This window comes from Hyperoodon ampullatus, assembly GCF_949752795.1.
Source record: "Hyperoodon ampullatus genome assembly, chromosome: 11".
Lineage (NCBI taxonomy): Eukaryota > Metazoa > Chordata > Mammalia > Artiodactyla > Ziphiidae > Hyperoodon > Hyperoodon ampullatus.
In genome coordinates, this window is record NC_136924.1 from 8,528,245 (window position 1) to 8,549,973 (window position 21,729).

A 21,729-nucleotide genomic window follows, 5' to 3' on the forward strand; every position below is an offset into this window, starting at 1 on the left:
GCTTTTGGTCTGCCTATGTGCTGCTATTTAATAACCATTTTTTCTTTGTGAGTTTTGAATAACTTCTACTAAATCATTGATATTGTTCCCACAGTTAGTCAAAATATCTGAAGAAGTCACAAATCCTTTAGGTTTCATGACATTTCAAAATCATGAGCAATTCTAAAAGCGTATCTTTTGTCTTTTGCCACAATAAAGGCTTCAGTCAGAGCTATTAATTCTGCTACCTGGGAAGATCAAATATTATGAAATGGAGCCCCTTAATGGCTGCATTTTCAGCAGATACAACAAAAGAGGAGGCCTTTGTAATTTCTAAAATAAAATCCATCTATAAACCGTATTAAATCAAGATGAACGAAAAGGGGTTCTGTAAGATCAGTCCTGGGCATGCTTTCCTCAGTTATTGCTAGAGTCACATGTTTCCCCTTCATCCTGAAAAGGAATCAAATTACAAGAGTAAGGTTTGAACTATGTTAAATAGTGATGTGTAAGAGAGATAAAAAGGGCTTCATAAATGGAAAAGTTGCTGATAGAGAAATCTTGAGTGTTGTCTAAAAGTAACAATGATGGTTCAGCAGGTGCAAACCACAGAGTCAGTGAGAAGCAAACAACATATTGGCAGAGGCTTCAACCAGTTTGACAGCTGCTGAGTTCTGCAAGCATAAAAAGTATGCCTCAGTTACTAAACTAAGGACTAGGTTAAGAGAGGCAACCTACAGGCTCCGGCGAGCTAATACTCCTAATATATCATCCTGTCTCTCATGAACAAAAGGAGAAGGGTTCGACATGGTTAGGGGTACCCAAAGTGGGGGATTGTTGAAGAGAAGCAGTGAAAGAGGAGAAAGCTGCTTTCACTTCTGCTTCACATGGAAGAGACTCAGGAATTGTTGCTTTAATAAGTTCATGAGAGGACTGAGCTACTTTTGTTTTTAATTAGGCATTTATTGCTCACAATAACCAGTTAATCCCCCCCAAATTCTTTTCATTGTTTTTTAGTTTAGAAAGTTGGTCAAATGGAACCATCTCTGTTCTGGAGAATGGAAAACATCCATGGCTGACAGATTGTGACCCAAATAATTTATACAATTTCGTAACAAAATTATAGCTTTTTTTCTACATGGTTTGTAAAGCTTTTCAGCTGATATTGAAAAGAGCTATATGAAGTCTTCTTGTGAACTACTTAGATTAAGAGGGCGCAGTAATCTACATATTGTACAGGGATGAACTCTCAGAGAAAAATTAAATCCTTTTGTTTAGATGTTTAGATGAAAGGAAGTATGAGAATTCTGTAAATCCCTGAGGTACAACCATCTAGATATACTGTTAATTTTCCCACAAAAATAACAAATATTAACTGTCTTTATCTATGTGTCTAGTAAGGAAAGCTGCATATAAACTGACCACTGTGAAATATTTACTTTTTCAGGGACGGAGGACAGGGCATATTTGTGTTGGGAGCTACTAGGAATCTAGGGATCACAATTCTATTGCTCACCTTGAGATCCTGAACAAATAGGGGTAGCCTTTTCTGATCGGCTTCTTACCTGGCTGTGTGGGAGTACTGCAAGGACTAAGATGTGGCCATCCTTATTCTAATAAAGGCTCAGAGGAATGAATTTTTATTCCTGAGATTTCTTCAAGTTTGAATGGATACTGGGATGACCTCAGTGGGGGGTTATAAGGATTCATTTGAATCTTAGTAGGTCATTTTCCAATATTCTACTCATGTCAGTAGAGTCAATATTCTATTCACGTCTAATCCAAAGAGTAGAAGGAATCTAACATTGCACCGGAGAGGACGGTACATGTGAATGAACTGCTATAATTTGGGTTGTTCTGATGTGGTGCCACCTGGCAAACCTTTAATTTCATGATGCTGTTACAGAGCAAGTCTCAATTAAGCTTGCTGGAGCAGAGGCAGACAATGGAAATTAGTAAAACTTGCAAGACTAGTAGGATCATAGATTTCAATGTCTTTTGGAGACAGCCTCCCCAGTTATTTTATTAGTACTCCAAGGAGCAGGTTGAGATAAGTGGTGAGATTTAAAACAGAAAATGAAGCATCCTCATTGAAAGGCCTGCATACAAATAGATGTAACGCAGACAATGCTATATCTTGAGTGTCATTGTTGGGTCCCTAATTTGACTGCACAAGCTCTTCTCAGTTTCAGCAGGTAGCCACTTTTCCAGTGCCTTAATCTCTTTAGAGATGTCACATTTCCTAGAATGTTTTATACCTACCATGTGACTGAACCATTTCCCTCCTAGGCATTTACCCAAGAGAAATGAAAGCATATGTCCACACAAAGACCTATACACAATGTTCATAGTAGCTTTATTTGTGGGAGCCCCAAACTAGAAACAACCCAAATGTCAATCAACAGGCAAATGGATAAACAAATGTTGATGCATCCATACCATAGAGTACTTAGCAATAAAAAGGAACTATTGATAAATGCAACAACACAGATGAATCTCAAATTTGTCTGAAAGAAGCCAGACAGAAAAGAGTACCCAGTAGATAATTCCAATTTTATAACATTTTTGAAAATGCAAATTATCTATAGTAACAGAAAGCAGATCAATGGCTGCTAGGGACCCATCTGGGGAGCCCCTGATAGGATTGATGACAAAGGGCCATGAAGAAACTTTTGGAGATAATGGTGATGGATTTGTGATTGTGGTGTTGGTTTCATGAGTGTATACATGTGCCCAAACTCACCAAATTACACATTTTAAATATGTTCAATTGATTATACCTCAATATATCTATTTGTGAAACCCAGGGTCACTAGGCCCATGAAGTGTGCATCTCGGATGTAAGGCTCTCAGCTCCATGGGTGACTCCATCAAGTGTTCTCAATGGCAATTATCCAAATACTTAAAGAGAGCCCAGTGTTAAACTGCCAGTAAAATGCAGATGTCCCACATTTTAGTATAAATATTTCCCTTTCAAACTCCTAGGGAGAAAATAAAGTCTATATATTAAATTACCTTTCAAGTTAATGTCCAAAGGCAAAAAACTCAAAACCCAAAATCCAATTCTCTTGCCCTTATAAGGTAAAAGCCCAACAAGTCCCTTCCAGTTTCTTATTTTGTTCACTCACAGCCAGAAATGTTAAATGCCTAGATGGATTCCTACAGCAGAGGCAGCCTGTGTGTTTTACTGGGAAATGGATGTAGCTCATTCAGCTCCTCAAAAGTTAATATTAATTCAACATCAAGTCTATGGTGTGTCTCAATTTTTAAAAGGTCCAAAGAATAGAACATCCAAAGTAATTCTAACACGTGCCTCACACTCACCAGATTTACACAGCAGTTACCCTGGACAAAACTATGCTCCCAGAACCCAGCAGTTGTTATTGTCAGAGACAATTCATAGTACAAACTCTACAGTAGAAACTCATGGGTCTGTAGGAAGGAGGATAGCTGGGGATGGCTTCAGCCTCATCAAAATGCCAACCAGTTTATGCCAATAGTCAGGGGTCCATGCCCTGCACACTTCAAATAAACTGCAAGAAATTTTTCAGCAAGAAGTTAGATTTATCACCATGCATTTAGCATGGCACACTGTATCTTCTCTCTGGCATTTCAAACACTGATACTATCTTGCAAAGTATAGATTTGCTGTGGTGCAGGCCCAGTCACAAGGTGTCATTTGTGGTCCTGATCTTTCCTATCTAGTATTATCAAAATCTCTTTATATTCGGAATTTGCTCTTTTACACTGCATTTTATGACTGGCATGATTTATTTATTTACTTATTGACTTTAACATCTTTATTGGAGTATAACTGCTTCACAGTGGTGTGTTAGTTTCTGCTTTATAACAAAGTGAATCAGCTATACATACACATATATCCCCATATCTCCTCCCTCTTTCGTCTCCCTCCTTGTACTTTTTAAATGCAGAATGCTCAGTACAGTGGGAGGACTTACCAAAACCTTAATGCAATATTGGGCTGCATCTGTTACCACTTATAAAGGATTGCACGTTACTATGCAACGTTTTACAAATATGGTTGCAGTTCTTTTGTTTTAATGATGATAACCAAGCCTTTCTCATTTTGCAGTGATTGCAAGGAGGCAGGAGAAGCAGTATTCCAGTACTTTCCCTTGGCTCACAAACCTACCACCAGAGACAACACTGGTAAGGTCCAGTAACAATGTTCTTACATGATAGGGTCCCACAGGACCTGGAAAGCTTAATTCCTGCTGTGACACTGCTGGGTTACCATCATCGTTCAAAAAATATTACACTAGCAAGCTATGTACATCCACTTAAGGAAAAGATTATAAATATCAAACTCTGCTTTATAAGACCTCACTATAATATGGTGGGGGCCGAAGGTAGAAACCTGCTTACAGGTTTCTGGAAAGACCATCCCCCTATAAAATGTACTTAATTTAAAATAAATTAAGAAGTCGAAGGGGAGTCTCTGCCTCCTTCACCATTCCATTACTATGGAATTTCTGAACCGTAATAGTCGATTGCTAAATTTAAACATTTGATTGAAATGATTTGTTGAAAGTTCTGCTCCCTTATTTTCAAAACACTTTATTTCATCTGAATTTCATATGGTATAAAAGTTATTACATGCTTGAACCCGTTGCTCAAATAGCAGGGTCTTTCAGTTCCTTTTTTTTTTTGGCCATATCAAGCAGCATTTGGGATCTTAGTTCCCCGACCATGGATGGAATCTGTGGCCCCTGCAGTGGAAGCGTGGAGTCTTAACCACTGGACCTCCAGGGAAGTTCCCTCTTTCAGTTTTTAAGGCCAACCTTCATTCAGCAGCAAATAATTAAGAAAGAAATCATATATAATGCAGAGCATATATAGAAAATTTTCTTTTAGAAAAACAAAAATATTTGGACATTTTATATTTATTATAGCTTAGCAATCCAGTCCGTGTTGACAAATTTAGTTAACTGTTAGGAGGAACAGTACATATACAAGAGAACTCAATAGCCAGAAGATATTTTAACCCTTGATTAATCAGGCAACATGTCTGACCTAATTTTTTTCTTGTATTTTTTTTAGAAGATACTCCATTTGTAAATTCAAGTTTGGTTGCCCCTTTTTAGTCTTTTTGCTCAATATTCTGAACACTTCCATTTTCTTCTTTTTGTAGAGCCTCTGAGCTTCTTCTCTCTCTTGTTTTCTCCTCTCAAATTCCTGAAATTATTAACATATATAACTTTCATTAGTAACAAACAATAGATATTGTTCAATAATTTTGTTGAAATAGCTATCACCATGCAAACACTTCAGGTTTGTCTTATATTTTGCAAAATGTGAGGTGTTACTCGTAAGTGCAGCAGTGTACCCTCTTTGCTGCTATGATACATGCTATGCCATAGAATAATGTAAAGTTATTAAACAATTTTAATTATTTGTATACAAATAAAATTAAAGCACAGAAGAAAGAAGGCACATTTATTTAATGGTTTCACATTTAATTAGATCCACTGAAGAGTCAGAAGTGACGTTAGAGGTTATCTAGTCCATGTAACACAAATCATTTCCAGAATATCTCGTATTCTTTTAAATTTGCCATCTGATCCAGATTTAATTCAAGAAGCATTTATTGACTACAAACTATATATATGTAAAATACTATGCTAGGTATTATGGTTTTGATTATTTAAGAATTATCATGCTCATCTGATTTGCTAAGATAAAGACTCAAATTCACTGGAGCTTAAAGAAAAATAATTTGAAGTTATATAGACCTGAAAATCACTACTTGAAATACAATATTCTTAAATATAAAAGTTAAAAATTCTTAAATAATGCAATATGTGAACTGTTTTTCGGTTTCTCCTGTAACGCATATAGCCCCCAAATGACACAGCCTTACATTTGTACGGTGACATAATTAACAAAGTGCTTTCATATACGTCACAGCATATTCCATTCTTTTAAAACTTTTTATGCTAGGATTTATCTTCACCTTACAAATAAAGGGCTGATGCTCAATTTTCACGATTACAAAGATGTAACATTTATATATACATAAAGGAAGTTTGTTTTGAAATAGTAAATGTTTTTTCAGTATAATGGTCCATATTTCATCTGGTATACTATTTCCAAAGGTGGCAGGTATCAGAAGGTTGGTTAAAAAAATGCATAATCTTAACAAACTACGAAACAAAGGTCCAGCTTTTCCATGGAGAAATGTTTCTGCTTTACCCTAGTCTGTCATCAGTTTAAGAATAATCATACGAATTTTAGATGTTAAACTTCCAGATTTCTTAATTACACAATTTGTAAAGCTAAGACATAAAAGAAATTATATGTCAGCGCCATCTTTGGGGTATTTTTGATTGATGTGCTCTCCTTTTTAAAGTGATAGATTAATATAGCTTCAATATAAGAAACAAGAATTAACCACAAATAAAATAATTTTGTTGAAGCTGTGGATACTTTTGTTCTGCTCATTTGAAAAAGGCTGTTATAATTTTGGGTTTCTGAATGATAACAAAGTGTGGTAACTTTTTGCTAAGTTAATCTAGTAAGGTTTTTAATAAACAAGACCAACTCTTTAATGTAAATTTATGAAAATCATCTACATTTAAAAAAAATTAGTAGTTCTCAAATTTTATTATGCATAATCTCTTGAGGCACTTGTTAAAAAAAATGCAACTATCTGGACCTTACTCTTGAGAAACACTGTCCCAGATGCTCATATTATTAACCTATGAGCAGTACCTTTAAAATCCTATTCTTGACTACTACTATCACCTCTCAAGGGTAATATAAACAATCAAGGAATCTGAATGTTGAAATTCTCCAGCTCTTCTCAGATTATTCATTTATTCAGCAAATATTTACAGAGGGCATACTATGTGCCCCATATTAAGAAGAAAAGCTTACATATACACTTAGGATAAAGAAACATGAATCTAAATATTTTAAAAGTAGATCTTACTTGTCTCTTAGCAGCACGCTTAGCTTGTATCTGCTCATACTCTTCCTGTGCTTTTTGATTTGATGTTTTCTTTTTATTTTTCTTTGGAATAGTAATGGAACTTTGCAAGATAAATGAAAACAAATCACAAGTATTAAAAATAATATAACCAAAATTATGACACAATTATGTCAAATAGTACTTGTATAGTCAAATCTCACTAATGCAACTTAAGGGGTGGGGGTGAAGAGAACTTGAAAGAAAGAGGACATTAATTTTATTAGTAAAATGTCCAAATAACATATTAGCAATTTTGTTATAGCTTTCAAGATATAGAAAATAGTAAATGGAAAGTCTTGGAGAAATATTTCAACCAGGGAAAATACAGAAAGCTCTGAAAGATCTGAAAATGTTTAAAAACAGGAAACCAGCATATGAATGGTAGAAATGACAGACTGAAAAAGGCATGAATTTGAAGGACGTTATGAAGGACCTTGTGGGTGTACATGAACTTTAATCCCAAAGTTCTCTGACCAACTTGTCTCTATTCCATTTCATTTGTTTTTTTAATTGCAACCAAGTCTATGTCCTCTTGGGAAAAAAAAAAAATCCAGGTTAATAGTAACAGTAGTAGTAGCAGTTAAAACTCATGTAGCACTTCCCATGTATCACATGCCTTTTTAAATACCTATATAAATGAACTCATTTAATCTTCACAACATCTGAGATAGGTCTAAGATACCATAGTCTGTAAATAATCCACTCTGGGGTTGTACAACATGGCAGCTATAAATTACATACTTACTATTATTATTTGCACTTTAGAGGACATTGGGCACCAACATATTAAAGCCAGCTCCAAAGTCCACGATGTTAAGCACTACAATACCTCTCAAAAATTAAATTTTTTTAAAAAACATACATTAATAACAGGAGTTACCATGGTCCAAGTAAGTTAAATGTACTTCAGAGGCTGAAACCTAAAACCCAGGTCTCTTAATTCCCATTCCATTACTTCTTCTATTAAGCCTACCTGACTTAATTTATAGTCATTTAAGCTAACATGAAAGCCTCCATGAAAATATTTTCACATAATTACCTGTGACTTCTAATATGCCTTAAGAAAAATCCCAATTACTACAGAAATTGTTCTGTAATCTCTTTCCTAAAACCCTACTTACATCTACAATGAAGGATTTCAAAAGATGGTAATACATACTTTATGCTTATGCTACATTGTTCTTCTGGATGAGGCTGCTCAATGCTACAATGTTCTTCAGACAAAGCCTGGTCAATGCTACACTGCTCTTCTGGCAAAGGCTGGTCAACTTGTTCTTCTGACAGAGGCTGGTCAACTTGTTCTAACAAAGACTGGTCAGCTTTTCTAAGCTGCTTCCTCAGTCTTTCCTCTTCAGCTAAATAGAGATGTTTCAGATGATCAGGGTACCGATCTGTGAACTGGGATTCCCGTGAGGTTTTAGCCTTCTTTTCCCTCCATATCAATTTCTTGTAATTTTGCTGAATTTTTAGTTTTCTTCGAAATGCAAAGCCTTGTCCTGTTGAAGAATATATCAGTCATGAATTACTTTCTGAGAAAATAATTTGCATGAAAAATGTAGTTGCTAAATTAAAATTAAAAACTTTTTATATCATCACGTTTAGATGCTAGAATTACATTATGTTTTGCGTTAAAACGTTATTTCAAGAAAACAAGTTTAAGCTAATGGAATGAACAGTATACTGGTCCTTCGCAAAAAGACCAGGCTAACAGTAATTGTGCAGAACTAAAGAATCTCAAAGAAGAAAAAAAGACTAGAGTGTTGCACAACTCCAACTTATTGTACTCACAAATCAAACAGATTTCTTAATTCATCTAAAACACTTAACCTAGGTCTTCACTAAATACCTCCGGGAAAAAAAACCTCACATCTATTACCTTACGTTAGAGAAAATACTCTACGACTGATTTTCTCAAGCAATTCAACGCAAACGAGGAAAGACGGTGTATGACTTACTCAACAGCAATTATCAGAAAACTACCTATTTAAGATTTATACGTTCCAAATGGGTTTTTAAAGTACTTACAAACAGCAAGACAAAATGAAAAACACAAACTAAAACGAAGCAAATAAACACAGTAAGAGAAGACTGGAGAGCTCTGGGGTATTTGTAATCAGAAAGAGTGTGGGGCAGTACATTTCCGGCCCCGACTTCTATCCTTTACCGTAATACGTGCACAAATGGACTCATAGATTCTCTCTGCTTACGGTTTCACGGGGAAAATGTAGAGGAAAAGAGGGATGGGATTAAGTCCAGGGAAATGTTGAAAGATTCAGAGCAACACTGCCTCGCCTTCCCATCCAGAACTCTGAGACGCCCACGGCTTCAGCAGATTTAAGAACAGATTTCTCTGCCCCAAGTACGGCTCGGTCTGGTTCCTAAATCCTTCCCAGCTTGGGCGGACCGCGTATCCTAAGATTTCGCAGGCCCGAGGACTTGTAAAAGGCTGCCTCCTTACATACATACCCTCGCGAACGCTCCCCGCGAAGGCTTGCGGATGATTAGGTCGCCACGTCCTCCGTTTCATATTCTTATTTCTGAATCCGACCAGTGAAACTCCTTCGCCACGCGACCCAAAGCTCCCTGTCTGCCCCCTTGCTGCATGCCTTACCGGCGCCATGGCACACCAGCCGCGGCGCCAGAAAAACAACTGGCGCGGTAAAAAATACGTCATCAGGCAGAAGCAATCAGCCGCCCACCCACAATCCAGATCGGAATTCTACTTATCCGGCCTATACTTTCCACTGAGCCCTTGCCTTGCGGCCACGTTTGCGCCACCTACAGCCCGGGAGGGTGGGCGTCATGGCGGCTTCTGGGCCGCTCCCGGTGACCCAGGACCTGTCCACGTTGCGTGCCAAGTTGCAGGGGCTGCTGCGGTTCCTGAAGAAAGCCCTGTCCATTTCCAGTGCACATACAGTGGACTTCTACACGGAGTCCGTGTGGGAGCAAGTGGTCGACTTGCCCCCGGAGACGGTGCTGGCGGCGCTGAGATCGGCGGCGGAGGCGGAGGCCCAGCCCTCGGAGGCGCGCCTCCAGGTGGAAGCCGAGAGTGGATCAGGTGAATGGCGGGTGGGCGGGGCGTTCAGGAAGGCGGAGAGACGTCCCGCCCAGTGAAGGGTGGTATACCTTAGCGGAAGTCGAGCAGAAACTGGTACGCGTCGCGGCTGGCACTGGCGAGGCAGGGATGCGCTGCCTGGTAGGGAGCGGAGGCCCTTCTCCGCTTCCTGGCGGCGTGGGGCGGGACGCTCCTCCCGAATCCCCTGTCTTCAATGGGTGCTTGTGTATTTCCACAGTTTAAGGAGAGCAAGAAACATTGCTAGGACCTTTCTTTATTTAGTAATTAAACAATCATTTTCTTAACTGGAGGGGAACAGTGCTTATAGATTGCATGTGGAGCACAGCAGAAGATAAATCAACACCTAACAATCAAGATCATTTCAAATGGTGATTATGGCCAAGAAGAAAATAAAACCAGTCAACTGTGATAGCGACTGTGTGAGGAGCCTGCTTTCACCTGGTTGGTCATGAGCTTGAGAAGGCGCCGGCCTGTAGTGAGCCGCAGGAAGGGATTTCAGGCCCACGGAATCGCGGAGGCCCTGGGCAGGAAAGAGCGGGGTGGGTTGAGGTTCAGATGCCTGAGTGGCTAAAGCCAGGTGCCGGGCAGTGGCAGGTGCGGCCAGGGAAGTAGGCAGAGCCGGATCGCGCGGGGCTCTCGGCCTCTGAAGGATACTGGGTTTGAAGTAGGATGAGAAAGCTTTGGGCAATTTAGTCAATATAGTGCCTTAATATACTTTACATTTGAAAAGATAACTGTGATAGTTATTTGAAGAACAGACTAGTGGGGCAAATCTGAGAGGCCAGTTAGAAGGCCATTTCAGTAATACAAGGAAGAGATGAGACGATTGTGGGCTAGGATGGTAGTAGTGAAGACAGGGAATATTTGCTATCTCTTTTGAAAACTGTTTATAAAATATCTACTACTGAAACTTAGATTCTGCTAAGGCAAGTACATTTTGGAAGTAGTATGATGAGAAGACACCAGCAGGATCCTGGGATTTCTTCTACTTTGTTTCCAGGTGGTCCCAACCTTGCCCTTGCTGGTGAACTTTATTCACTTGAGCATTCTCTGAAGGCAAAGCAACACTGGTGGGCCTTCCTATGATAGATCTTGGTAAATACTGGTTTCTTTAAAGTCACTGTTTATTGTTGGAAAGTTAAGTACTTTTTTTTTTTTTTGGTCGTTAACAGTTTATTATTGGCACACTTAACAATAAACATACATAAAATCCAGCTGTTTTATAATACATGGAGCCACTGTGTCTTTACACGTATAGAGAAACGCATTAATATGCAAATGGGAAAATTAGTTTTTTAATAAAGTTTCACATAAATACACTGGAATTGCTCCCAAAGAAAAGTCCCCATAAAAGAACCAGGTTAGGGCTTTACAAAATATTATACAGGAAATATACTATGAAAAGAAACAACAGTCAACTCAGATACAACAAGAAAAACACAAAAGAGTTTCAGATTTATTAAACTGCCCACAAAATTAATGGATTACATGGCTTGAAAATATTTGGATCAGCAGAAATTTTACAAACGCCTACATTCTCAAGGGGCCAAGTGCCTTTCTTTACATAAAAATCTGCCTTGGTTTCTTTGATGACAAAAAGCCATTTCTTGTTTCAGCACTCGGCTCGATTGAACCAACTCAGGATGGAGGACCAATTGACATTGGCTCGGCCATAAATTACCCTGCTGGGCCCTCTTAGCTGTTACCCAATGAAAGAAAAGGTGAAGGGGAAAAAAAAAATAAAGGTACATTTAAATTACTTTCCAAAAGTGGATTTTTTTCCTTTTCTTTTTTTACTGAAACAAGTAACTCTCACATGCAAGTCAAAAAGCAGGAAATATTTTACAATATTAAAAAGTCTGTCTGTAGTTGGGTTCGGGATAGAATGAGATCCTGAGCACTGAGGGTTTATTAACAATATGGCGTTTGTTGGATGGTTGGGTGGGGCGGGGGGGGGAGTGAAATTAACAAATGTGGTAAAAACCGAGCCAGGAGAAGCCTAGCTTTTGCTCTTATTTTAATTACGATCACTGCCTGTATCTGTGTTACCTGTGAAGGCCTCCAGGGAGGGGTCATGGAAGTTTATTTGGAATGATCCTCTCGATTAAAAAAAAGAAAGAAAGAAACTCAGATCCCTGTGGTTTAGAAATAGGTATTTGCATGGAAAAGTTTTAATGTCTCTTCCTTTCTCTGCTGTGAGTAAGGATCTGAAATAGTGATTGTAACTCACAGGGGCTATTGACAGTGGATTCTGGAGCTGGTCAATCTTACTGGGAAGCTTGGGGTGGGGAGGTTTCTGATTTGGTCTCTTCAGTGGTGGGAGGTTTACTGTTCCATGGGCTACTGTTCCCCAGGGCTGGTGAACTGGTGAAGTCTTCCTCGTCGTCGTCCATGCCGTTGGCTGCATCATACTGCGTGTTTTCTAATCTAGTGATTAGCCTTTTGTCCTCATCCCCAAACTCCCCTCCCATCAGAGTTGGCTCTCTTACCACCATCAAATCCTCTGAGGAGGACTGGAAGTGACTCCTTCAGGGCCCCTCAATGCCTCTCCTTAAATTGGCCAGGAGGGGTCACTGCTGTTGAATGACACAGGCCTCCATCCCTCCCAGGGTTCAGGCTGCAGTTCGGGATCGCTCCTAGCCCAGGTACCTGACCGGACAGACTCAGGTTGGCAGCTGGCGTCTTCTTCTTGCCGCCCGTGCTGTTGGCAGTGTTCCCAGTGCTGCTGCTGGAGGTGCTGCTGGTGGAATTTTTTCTTTTTGTCTGTTTCGTTGTCGGTTGCCCTGTGGGTTCTGGCGGCGCCACCATCCGCTGCCACTTCTGAAACCAGCAGGTCTTCAGGCAGTCTCGTGGACTGAGGTTGTAAGTTTTATGTCTGGACATCAGTTCCTGCATTGGCTGCAGCATTACACACAACCTGAGGTAGTTGACGGTGAAATTTGTTAGCCCCATCCTGGTGATGTTTTCGGACAGCTGATCCAGGACCTGAGGATCTTGTGCATGCATGGCAAGAATGCTTCTTGGGACTAACTCTCTGTATTGTCTAATGGTAAAGTGCCATGTTTTTATTCTCATGAGATCATCAAAGGTGAACTCCAAGATCAGTCTGCCTTCTGTACACACCTTGGTAAACATGGGCTTCCCGTGCTGGGTGACCATCGCACGCTGGTCGCAGTCCACTGTGATGGATGAGCTGTGGTAGGATTCTTTTGAGTGTTTGAGAATGTAATACAGGTCAGTATTACAAACACAGTGCTCAAGTAACGGGGGATGAGGGTCCTGCAGATAGCTGCTAGTGTTGGAGGGTCTCCTGTGGAGGCAGGGGATGGCTGTGGCACACCGTGGGGACAAGGACCCTGGCAGCAGAAGTTCTGGGAAGTACTCCTTGGCGTGAGCCCTTCCAGAGTCTGCCATTAGCCCCACCAAAGAGTCGGGTAGGCTCCAGTGCTGGGTCGCCTCAGGCCAAACAACCAGGCACTTCTTCAGTTTACTGTCATAATGCCTAATACCTATGATAACATGGCAACTTAAACTCCAAAAGAGTTTAAGATCATGTCTGTCCTGCTGTATTCCAGCACCTAGTAAAATACCTAGCATGCATAATTAAATACTCAATGAATATTTGTTGAATGAGTTAACGAATGACTCAGTCTGGCTTTCAAAAGAGTAAAAGAAACTAATTAAATATGAAACCCAAGACTTTCATATGGGTTTAGCCTAGGCTTCATACAATGGAAGAATTAGATTGTTTATATATCCTAATAATAACAATAATAGGATTAATTGATATTTACTATTGTCCCTGCAGTGTGTTGTTTGTTTGCATATTTTCCCTTTTAATATTTACATTAGTCTGGCAAGATGTGTTCTGTTTTCCCCATTTGTGAAATTGCCAGTTGAGGAGGTGATTTACTAGGGGCACAGCTTGTAATGGAGATGCAAGCATGGGTCATCGGACTCCACAGTCTGAGGTCTTTACCACTGTGATAAAGGTTTTTCTGGATTATTTAAGATTGAATTACAAAGGGCATTTATTATCAAATCTGGTATTTTGATGACATGGATACATTTCTTATTTTTTGTTTTGTTTTTATTGTTTTCTCTTCAAGAATGTAAGAATTGTTTTTTCACTGTTGTATCTTTAATGCCTACAATGGTGCCTGGTCAGAGTAGGTGGTTGATAAATACTTGACGAATAAATAAATGAAAAATACCACTTATTTGTTCTCTCAGCTAGGAATAAAATACATCTTTTGGGAAACACAACCAATTTTGTGTCAATTCAACAATAATGGAATCCAGACTAGATTATTCACCTTTGAAATGTCTCTGACCCTGCCAAATTTTATATACAAGATATTCAGTTATACAAATGGTCTGCCACCTCCAGTATTAAAAATAATGAATTTTTTATAATGTATGCTTGTAAGGAATATTAATTTTTGTTTATGTAAAGATTATGTAAATATGGACATTTTCTCCATTACTATATGAAGTCTATTGTTTGTGTCAGAGAAGAGTAGTTTTTGCTCTTTGACCAGATTTGTATCTTATTAAAGAATTGTTAGTTTCTCTATAAGTATAATTTAGCACTTAATTTTTATACTGTTTAGTCAGACAGGGTACAGATTCCAATTCTACCAGCTCTGTGACCTTGGAAGTTTGTTCATTCATCCATTCATTCAGGGAACATTCACTTAGTGTCTGCTGTGTGCCAGTACTTTTCTAGGAGCTAGGGAAATAGTAGTAAATAAAGCAAATAAAACTCCGTATCTTCCTCTTGCTTGCATTCTAGAGGGAATAGAAATAATTTTTTTAAAGTGCCACAGAGAAGAATCAAGTAGCAAAGAGAGGAGTAAATAAGGGGATGGGTCGGAGGAAGATATGTTTGCGATTGTAAATAGGTCGTCCTAGCAACACTTCACGGAAATAACTCTGGACAAAAAATCTCAACAAGGAGAAACTTGAGTCATGAAGCTATCTGGAGGCAGAGCATTCCAGATAGTGAGAACGGGGAGCGCAGAGGCCCTGATGCGGGAGCAGGCGTGGTGTGTTCCAGGAGCAACAAGGAGCCCTGAATGGATTTCCATTAGGGTCTCCCAAGAAGTGTGGTTTTCTGCCAGCTTGATATGAGGAGTGACAGATAAACACAGTTCCCCGAGCTGCACTGAGTTAATGCACAGTGTGTGAAAGTCATTTGGCATTTTATGAGACCAAGTTGTTTCTGAAAATCCTCAGTGTAGCCATTTCAGTCGATTTCTCTTGCCAGGTGATATTCTGGCCTGGTCAGAGTCCTGAAAGTTTCTTTTCCTCTGTTCATCTAAAAAGAACTAGAGAGAAAACCATCTTAATTCTCCACAATTAAAAAGGAAAGATGGTGAAAATAACTGTATTTTAAGGGCATAAATTATGGGTGTTGTGGTTTGAATTGTGTCCCCCCCCAAATTCATAGTTCGAAGCCATAACCCCCCATGTGGCTCTATTTGGAGATAGTCTTTAAAGAGGTAATAAGGTTAAAAGAGGTCAAAAGGGTGGTGCCCTAATCCAATAAGAAGAGGAAGAAACACCAGAAGGGTGCACACAGAGGAAAGCTATGTGAGGACCCAGTGAGAAGGCAGTTGTCTGCAAGCCGGGGAGAGGGGCTTCACCAGGAACCAGCTAGCTCTGCCAGCACTTTGATTTTGCACTTCCAGTTTCCAGACTGTGACAGATTTCTGTTGTATAAGCCACCCAGCCGGTGGTATTTTGTATGGCATCTCGAGCACACTAATGCAATGGGCTTTGCAGACTGACTGCCTGGCTCAAGTCCTGGCCGTACCACTTACTCGTTTGGTTAGCTTGGGCTACAACTCTTTGTGCCTCAGTTCCTCATCCATAAAATGGGGATAATTACAGTACCTACTTGATGGGGCAGTCTGAAACTTATGTGAGTAAATACATGGTAAGGGTTAAGCGGAATGCCTAACAAAGAGCAGCACTTAACCCATGCATTCACTTGACTCATGTTTACTGAGTGCCTTCTACCTACCAGGCCCTGTTCTAGACCCTACTGTTATGATACTGCACACAATAAAATCCCTGCGTGTGTGGAGCCTATGTTTTAGTGAAGGTTGATACCCAGAAAACTGTATATGCACGCACACACACACACACACACACACACACTCGTTTTCCAGGAAGGGAAAGAGAAAAATGGTCTATCTGAGGGAAGAGTATGTCAGGCCAGGTGAATAGCAGGCACCAAGTGGGAACATGCTGTGTGTGCTGGGGGCACAGCAGAGCCATCCGGGTGAGACTGATCAGAGGTGAGGTTTGCGTAGCGGCCTGAGGCAACTTCATGTGGGACTTGCAAACCATACTGAGGGCTTGGCTTTTCCTCTGAGTGGAATGGAATGCTCTTCAAGGACTTCATGAGGGGGTATGCTGTGTGATTTATGTCTCAGAGAGATGACTCTGGCTTCTTTGTGGAGAAGGTGAGGGTGGAAGCAGGAGGACAGGATAAGGCTATGAAAATAGTCCAGGGTGGGCTTCAGGTAATGGCTGCTTGAAGAGGTCAGGCAGTTCCTCCAGCAGGTAACAGTGACAAACACTGACCGGATTATTAAAAACTATTGGAAGGTTCTGGAAGGTGACCAAAGCGGGACAGAAATACGAGCAGAGTTTGCTGTTGGAAAACTGCTACTGATTGGGAAGAACTGTGAATTCATGACTTTCTTGCTGGGGGTGCTCCAACCCCCCCTAGATCTGGCAGTGGAAAACGACATTCTTCCCAGCTCAAGATGGCCACAACAGAGTTCAGAGACGAGAGCAGATGGAAATTTAAGGAGCACATTGTGGAAGGAGGGCCACAGAAGGGCTGAGATCTAAGATGTGAGGATAACCTCTGGCTAAAACCCTGGATGAAGTATAGACACACCCCCCCTCCCAAACACACACACACATGTGCACATGCGGGCACGGGAGACTAAGAGAATCCAGCAAAAACACTGACGAAACTAGGGGGATGGTGAACCCTTGAAAGACAGAGCTCCTGGCAAGATGTGCAGACTTGCTGCACCTTTGACAGAGTATATTCCCCAAGCTGTGGACACAGCTTGGGTGGCAAAAATCAAAAGCCTGATTGAATTTCTGTATCAATGGGCAGAATTCAGGGCTGGCAGAGCAACTGGAAATTTAGGCTGGGGAGCGTTGGAAACAAATGTAACCACAGAGAGGATGGGCCCCCCCGTCTGACTCTCAAATCCACCCAAATCTTTATCTGCCTGCTGAACTACACAGGCTCAGGGATACCCTCAGGGGCCAGGCTAATCAGCAACTGAGCAGAGCCACCAGCTGCTGCACGCTGAGGGGGAGATAGATTTCAGTCTGAGTCCAAGCAAGTTCACTTCTTAGTAGAATAACAACAACAAAATCCTTAGAAAAGCAAAATGGATCCACTACCATAAATTATCCACAATTCTGCTTTTCAACCAAAAACTACTAGATGTGCAAAGAAACAGGAGAGTATGACTCATACTCAGGAAACTGATTCCAGGTGATCCCTGATGCTGGGTTTAAGTAGCTGTGTTCGGAGAATTAAAAGAAAGTGTGACCCAAGGGGGGAGAAAATGAGCTAATAGGAGCCGATCCTGATTGGGCTCAGATGTTGGATTTAAGTAGGTATCGTAAATATGTTCAAAGAAATAGAAGGAAACAGCCTAAGAGTTAAAGGGAAACACAGTATTAATATTAATTATACGACCTCCCTTATAATTGTTTTCATTGGAAGAGTACACACTCATTGACAATTATATTAATGTTACACATGACCTGTTGCTGATAACACGCTGTCACACAGTTTCTGTGGGGTAGGAATTCAGGAACAGATTAACGGATGGACCTGGCTTAGGGTCTCACGGTTTCAGAGTCCACTTGCTGGTGGGGCTGCAGTTGCTGAAGTTGGTTGAGGTTGGGGAACTCGCCCCCACAATGTCTCACTCACATAGGGGGGTAGTTGGTGCTGCCTGTTGGCACAGGGCCTCAGCTTCTCACCATGTGAGCCTCTCTGTGGGGCTCCTTTCATGGAGGGCGTTGTGTTTGCACAATGTACTTGTTTTTGTCTGTGCTCAGTCATGGTTGTGGACTTCGAATGGTCACAGACTTGGTCTGATATTGGTGTACTACTGTAAACGCTTTCATATTTTATAGGGAAGAGTGTGGTCTGTGTGCCAGCGCCAGTTCCACCCCAGCTATAAGCTGCTATCTCTCTGTCACAGCTGATTGTTACTGTTGTTATTTTTTTCCTTTTTCACAGTGTATTACCTATCTTACAAAGTTGTAGTAAAGCTGAAAAATGATGTAATATGGCTCCTAACATAGAACTGGGAATATAGCATGGATTCAGTAAGTTGTGGCTAATAAATGATGAGGGTTGTGGTAATGATGATGTTGGTGGTGATGGTGTAATTAGGTCTTTCTTTCCTTGGAAAAAATAAATGGTCAAGAACTTCTGGAAATGTATGTGCTCCTATAACACCCCATATACTCTCCCATATCCACACATGTCATCCTGTTGTCATTGTCCACTGGCTTGTCCCTATCTGCAGCTAGATTATAAACTCTCTAAAAACAAAAGTACAGTGTTTGCCTTTTTCAGTTTTGTGTTCTTAGCACATTGAACAGTTTCTGGCATATCGATGAGTAAATTATTCTTAAAGATCGAAGTGAAGCATAGACCTATAAAGAATGTTATTGAAGGTACCCGTGGAAATATGGTACTGAACTAGATAGCTGTGGTGTGATTTCTGTCCATATTATGTTTGTCATCATTGTTTTTGTATGACTCGATCCAACTTATAGGTTTTTTAACTTAATTCTATTCTTTTCCTGTGTGAAAATGCAGCACTTCATTCAGTACATTGAAAATTACAGAAAGAGGGCTTCCCTGGTGGCGCAGTGGTTGAGAGTCCGCCTGCCGATGCAGGGGACACGGGTTCGTGCCCCGGTCCGGGAAGATCCCACATGCCGCGGAGCGGCTGGGCCCGTGAGCCATGGCCACTGAGCCTGCGCGTCCGGAGCCTGTGCTCCGCAACGGGAGAGGCCACAGCGGTGAGAGGCCCGCGCACCGCAAAAAAAAAAAAAAAAAAAAAAAAAATTACAGAAAGATACCATGAGAATCTGGAGATAAAATCAAGGCAGGCATCATTTCAGGCTAAAATTTCTGAAAGTTTATCACATATATGGGTGAGATTAACCATCTGAGAAAAAAGCCAGTAGTGATAGCTTCTAAATACTTTACTGATAAAACAAACAATCTCCTATATCTCATCTCAGGGATTAAGATTTTGTTTTCCCCACTTCAGGGGAACTAGGCTGTGTCCTTAGGAAGTAATGACTACATATATGAATCTGTAACATGCTCAAGTGAATTATCTTTTGGTTTTCAGGAGTTAATTGGTCTTCATAAGTATAGAAAAATCTTCCAAAAGGCAAAACGGAAGAGATTCTGAGCTGGGAGAGCCAAAATATTTTATGAAACCAAAATAGATCATGACTACACAGGCCACTCCAACAGCTACCCAGCTTGATTAAAATTTTCTTTAAGAATATCTGTCTTTATTTGTTCTAGTTGTAATTCTAAAATTAGGAGACAGTGTCTCATCAAATGAATGATATGGGTTATCTCAGTGTAAAGTAATAAGTTTATAAAGTCAGTTTCTTATAACTTTGCTTAGAATCAGTTATGGAAAACCTATTTAGCTCTCAGGAAATCCAGGTTTCTGTGCCTGCGAAGCCATCCTCTGTGACTCTGCCAAAGCCCAGGGCTGCTCTAAGACTGCCAGAGCCTCCAGGGCCTCTCTTGACTCTCTTCTTTCAGCTTCTTGAGGCCATATGCTACTTCTCCTGTTTCTTGTTATCGTCACTTACATGATCCTTACCAGGATTGGGTGCTGAATAAATGTTTAGAATTGGTTCCTTTTGGTGAGCATCTGCATAATTAATTTACTATCATTTTAATTGAACAACACAGGAAGTTTTTGCCTATGATAGACTGTTTTGTTGCGGTTTCTCTTAAAGTATTTTTATTGCATCTCAATAAATTAAATTGCTTCTTGGCCATTCTAAGTAATTTTTTCTTGGTGGTGGTGATGGTGGTGATTATGGTGCATTGAAATTGTGCTCACATTTAATTTGAAACACATGAAGCCAGAAAGCACGTTGGAAGTAGAAAGTGAGAACAACAGAGAAATAATTAGTGTCATCTGTTTTACTCTGTTGTATTTAACTTTTATCCTTTCACTTTCCATATGTATTTTCCTGAACTCTATTTTCCCTTTTTATATTTTTCTGGGTCTTTTTAGCAGACTTCAAGTGTGGAAATAATTTCACACAACAAAAAGATAGTGGCAGCTGTCAGCCCAGTTCCTGGGTTGCTGCTGTAATTATGGGTAAGGGTGACAAAAATGCAAGCAAATCTTTGGGAACTCAGGATAATTTGTCATCATATTTTATTTATTTGATATATAGAAAGTGCTTTCCGATTGTTCCTTTTAGATAGGGCCATTTAGAACTTGAATTTATATTCTAGTTTTTAATGGTTACCCCCCCAACTTCTGATTTCCCCCATATCACTCAATTATTTAGAAGTTTAGTAAAACAAAGTTCATGAAATTCCTCTTATCTATGGCATTTTTTTCCCTCATTCTACTTAAATTATGCTTATATTTAGCCAATCAGAATAAATGTGTCTTCTTTTTGTTTAGATATTCACTTTATGTTGCTTGGTACTTTTTTTTTTTTTCTTTTGCGGTACGCAGGCCTCTCACTGCTGCGGCCTCTCCCGTTGCGGAGCACAGGCTCCGGACGCGCAGGCTCAGCGGCCATGGCTCACGGGCCCAGCCGCTCCGCGACATATGGGATCCTCCTGGACCGGGGTACGAACCCGTGTCCCCTGCATCGGCAGGCGGACTCTCAACCACTGCGCCACCAGTGAAGCCCTGTCGCTTGGTACTTTAAATTATTTATTTATTTTTGTTAGATGGGCATTATCTAAAAAACTCAGACTAGTAACTTAGACCATCAACAATAAGAGAGGATCTGTTTAGTACTAAAAATACTGGAGAGAAAAGTGTTATCTTTTCAAAGTTAGATTAATTTTAAAACTATGAAATTTATATTAAGAATTAACAGCTATCTACCAACGAATAAAACAATAACTTTAAGTTGTTTTAAGTATTTAAAATGATCTCTAGAAGCCAGAGAAAAAATACTTAGTTGAATTGTCTGTTATAATATTAACATTGGGTAAAGTAAAAGGTGAGGAAGAGTAAAAGATAGTGATTCTTAATCTTAGGTCACAAATCCCATAAAAGGCTAATTCAAATGAACACTATCGTACCTCTTCCTTAAAAAGAGGCATATATGCTCACACATAGATGTAAAACTTTACAGATAGCTTTCGGTGATTCATAAGCTTCTGTAGCTCTTAGACCTCAGGATAAGAACCGCTGGTTGAAAGCATTATTAGTATTACAAAGCTCTTTGACTTCATCTTGCTTTAGACCAGCACTTGTACGCATTCTTCTTTTTTTCCTTGTCGCTTTTTGTTCCTTATTATGATATATATTTTCAAACATTTCTTTAACTAATCTTTATGAAGTTCTGAAACTTCCCTTGTGAGGGGAACTGCATTTCCGATATAGCT

The 21,729-nt window shown here is 40.0% G+C and overlaps 3 protein-coding genes across 3 annotated transcripts in view; 1 reads left to right on the forward strand and 2 right to left on the reverse strand.

The window, feature by feature from the left end:
* Positions 1-4,541: 4,541 nt before the first annotated feature.
* CCDC59 (coiled-coil domain containing 59) lies at positions 4,542-9,676 on the reverse strand. The gene is made up of 4 exons (XM_079714396.1): positions 9,437-9,676; positions 8,130-8,466; positions 6,932-7,031; positions 4,542-5,175 (listed from the first exon to the last, which is right to left on the reverse strand). Exons 1-4 carry the CDS (start codon positions 9,642-9,644, stop codon positions 5,014-5,016), a joined length of 807 nt encoding a protein of 268 aa, XP_079570522.1. The 5' UTR covers positions 9,645-9,676; the 3' UTR covers positions 4,542-5,013.
* Positions 9,677-9,748: 72 nt separating this feature from the next.
* Positions 9,749-21,729, forward strand: part of METTL25 (methyltransferase like 25) — a 98,686-nt gene continuing 86,705 nt past the window's right edge. Inside the window, exon 1 of the mRNA XM_079714395.1 lies at positions 9,749-10,028. Coding sequence (XP_079570521.1) covers positions 9,773-10,028 — 256 coding nt within the window. The 5' untranslated portion in view covers positions 9,749-9,772. The remainder of the gene's footprint in view (positions 10,029-21,729) is intronic.
* LOC307060902 (LIM domain-binding protein 2-like) lies at positions 12,314-16,458 on the reverse strand (the record flags this gene model as incomplete). Its single annotated transcript, XM_079715745.1, is given in 4 exon segments — positions 12,314-12,553; positions 12,696-13,286; positions 13,289-13,375; positions 16,288-16,458. Coding segments are annotated over 4 exon segments (1,089 nt in total).

Bases quoted from the DNA above. Each gene is read 5' to 3' on its own strand.
- CCDC59 (XM_079714396.1), bottom strand. From the start codon at position 9,644: ATGACGTATTTTTTACCGCGCCAGTTGTTTTTCTGGCGCCGCGGCTGG. The intron at 8,467-9,436 runs GTATGTATGTAA...ATTCTTCAACAG, and splicing joins CGCGGGGAGCGTTCGCGAGG to GACAAGGCTTTGCATTTCGA. The intron at 5,176-6,931 runs GTAAGATCTACT...TAATAATTTCAG, and splicing joins AGCGTGCTGCTAAGAGACAA to GAATTTGAGAGGAGAAAACA.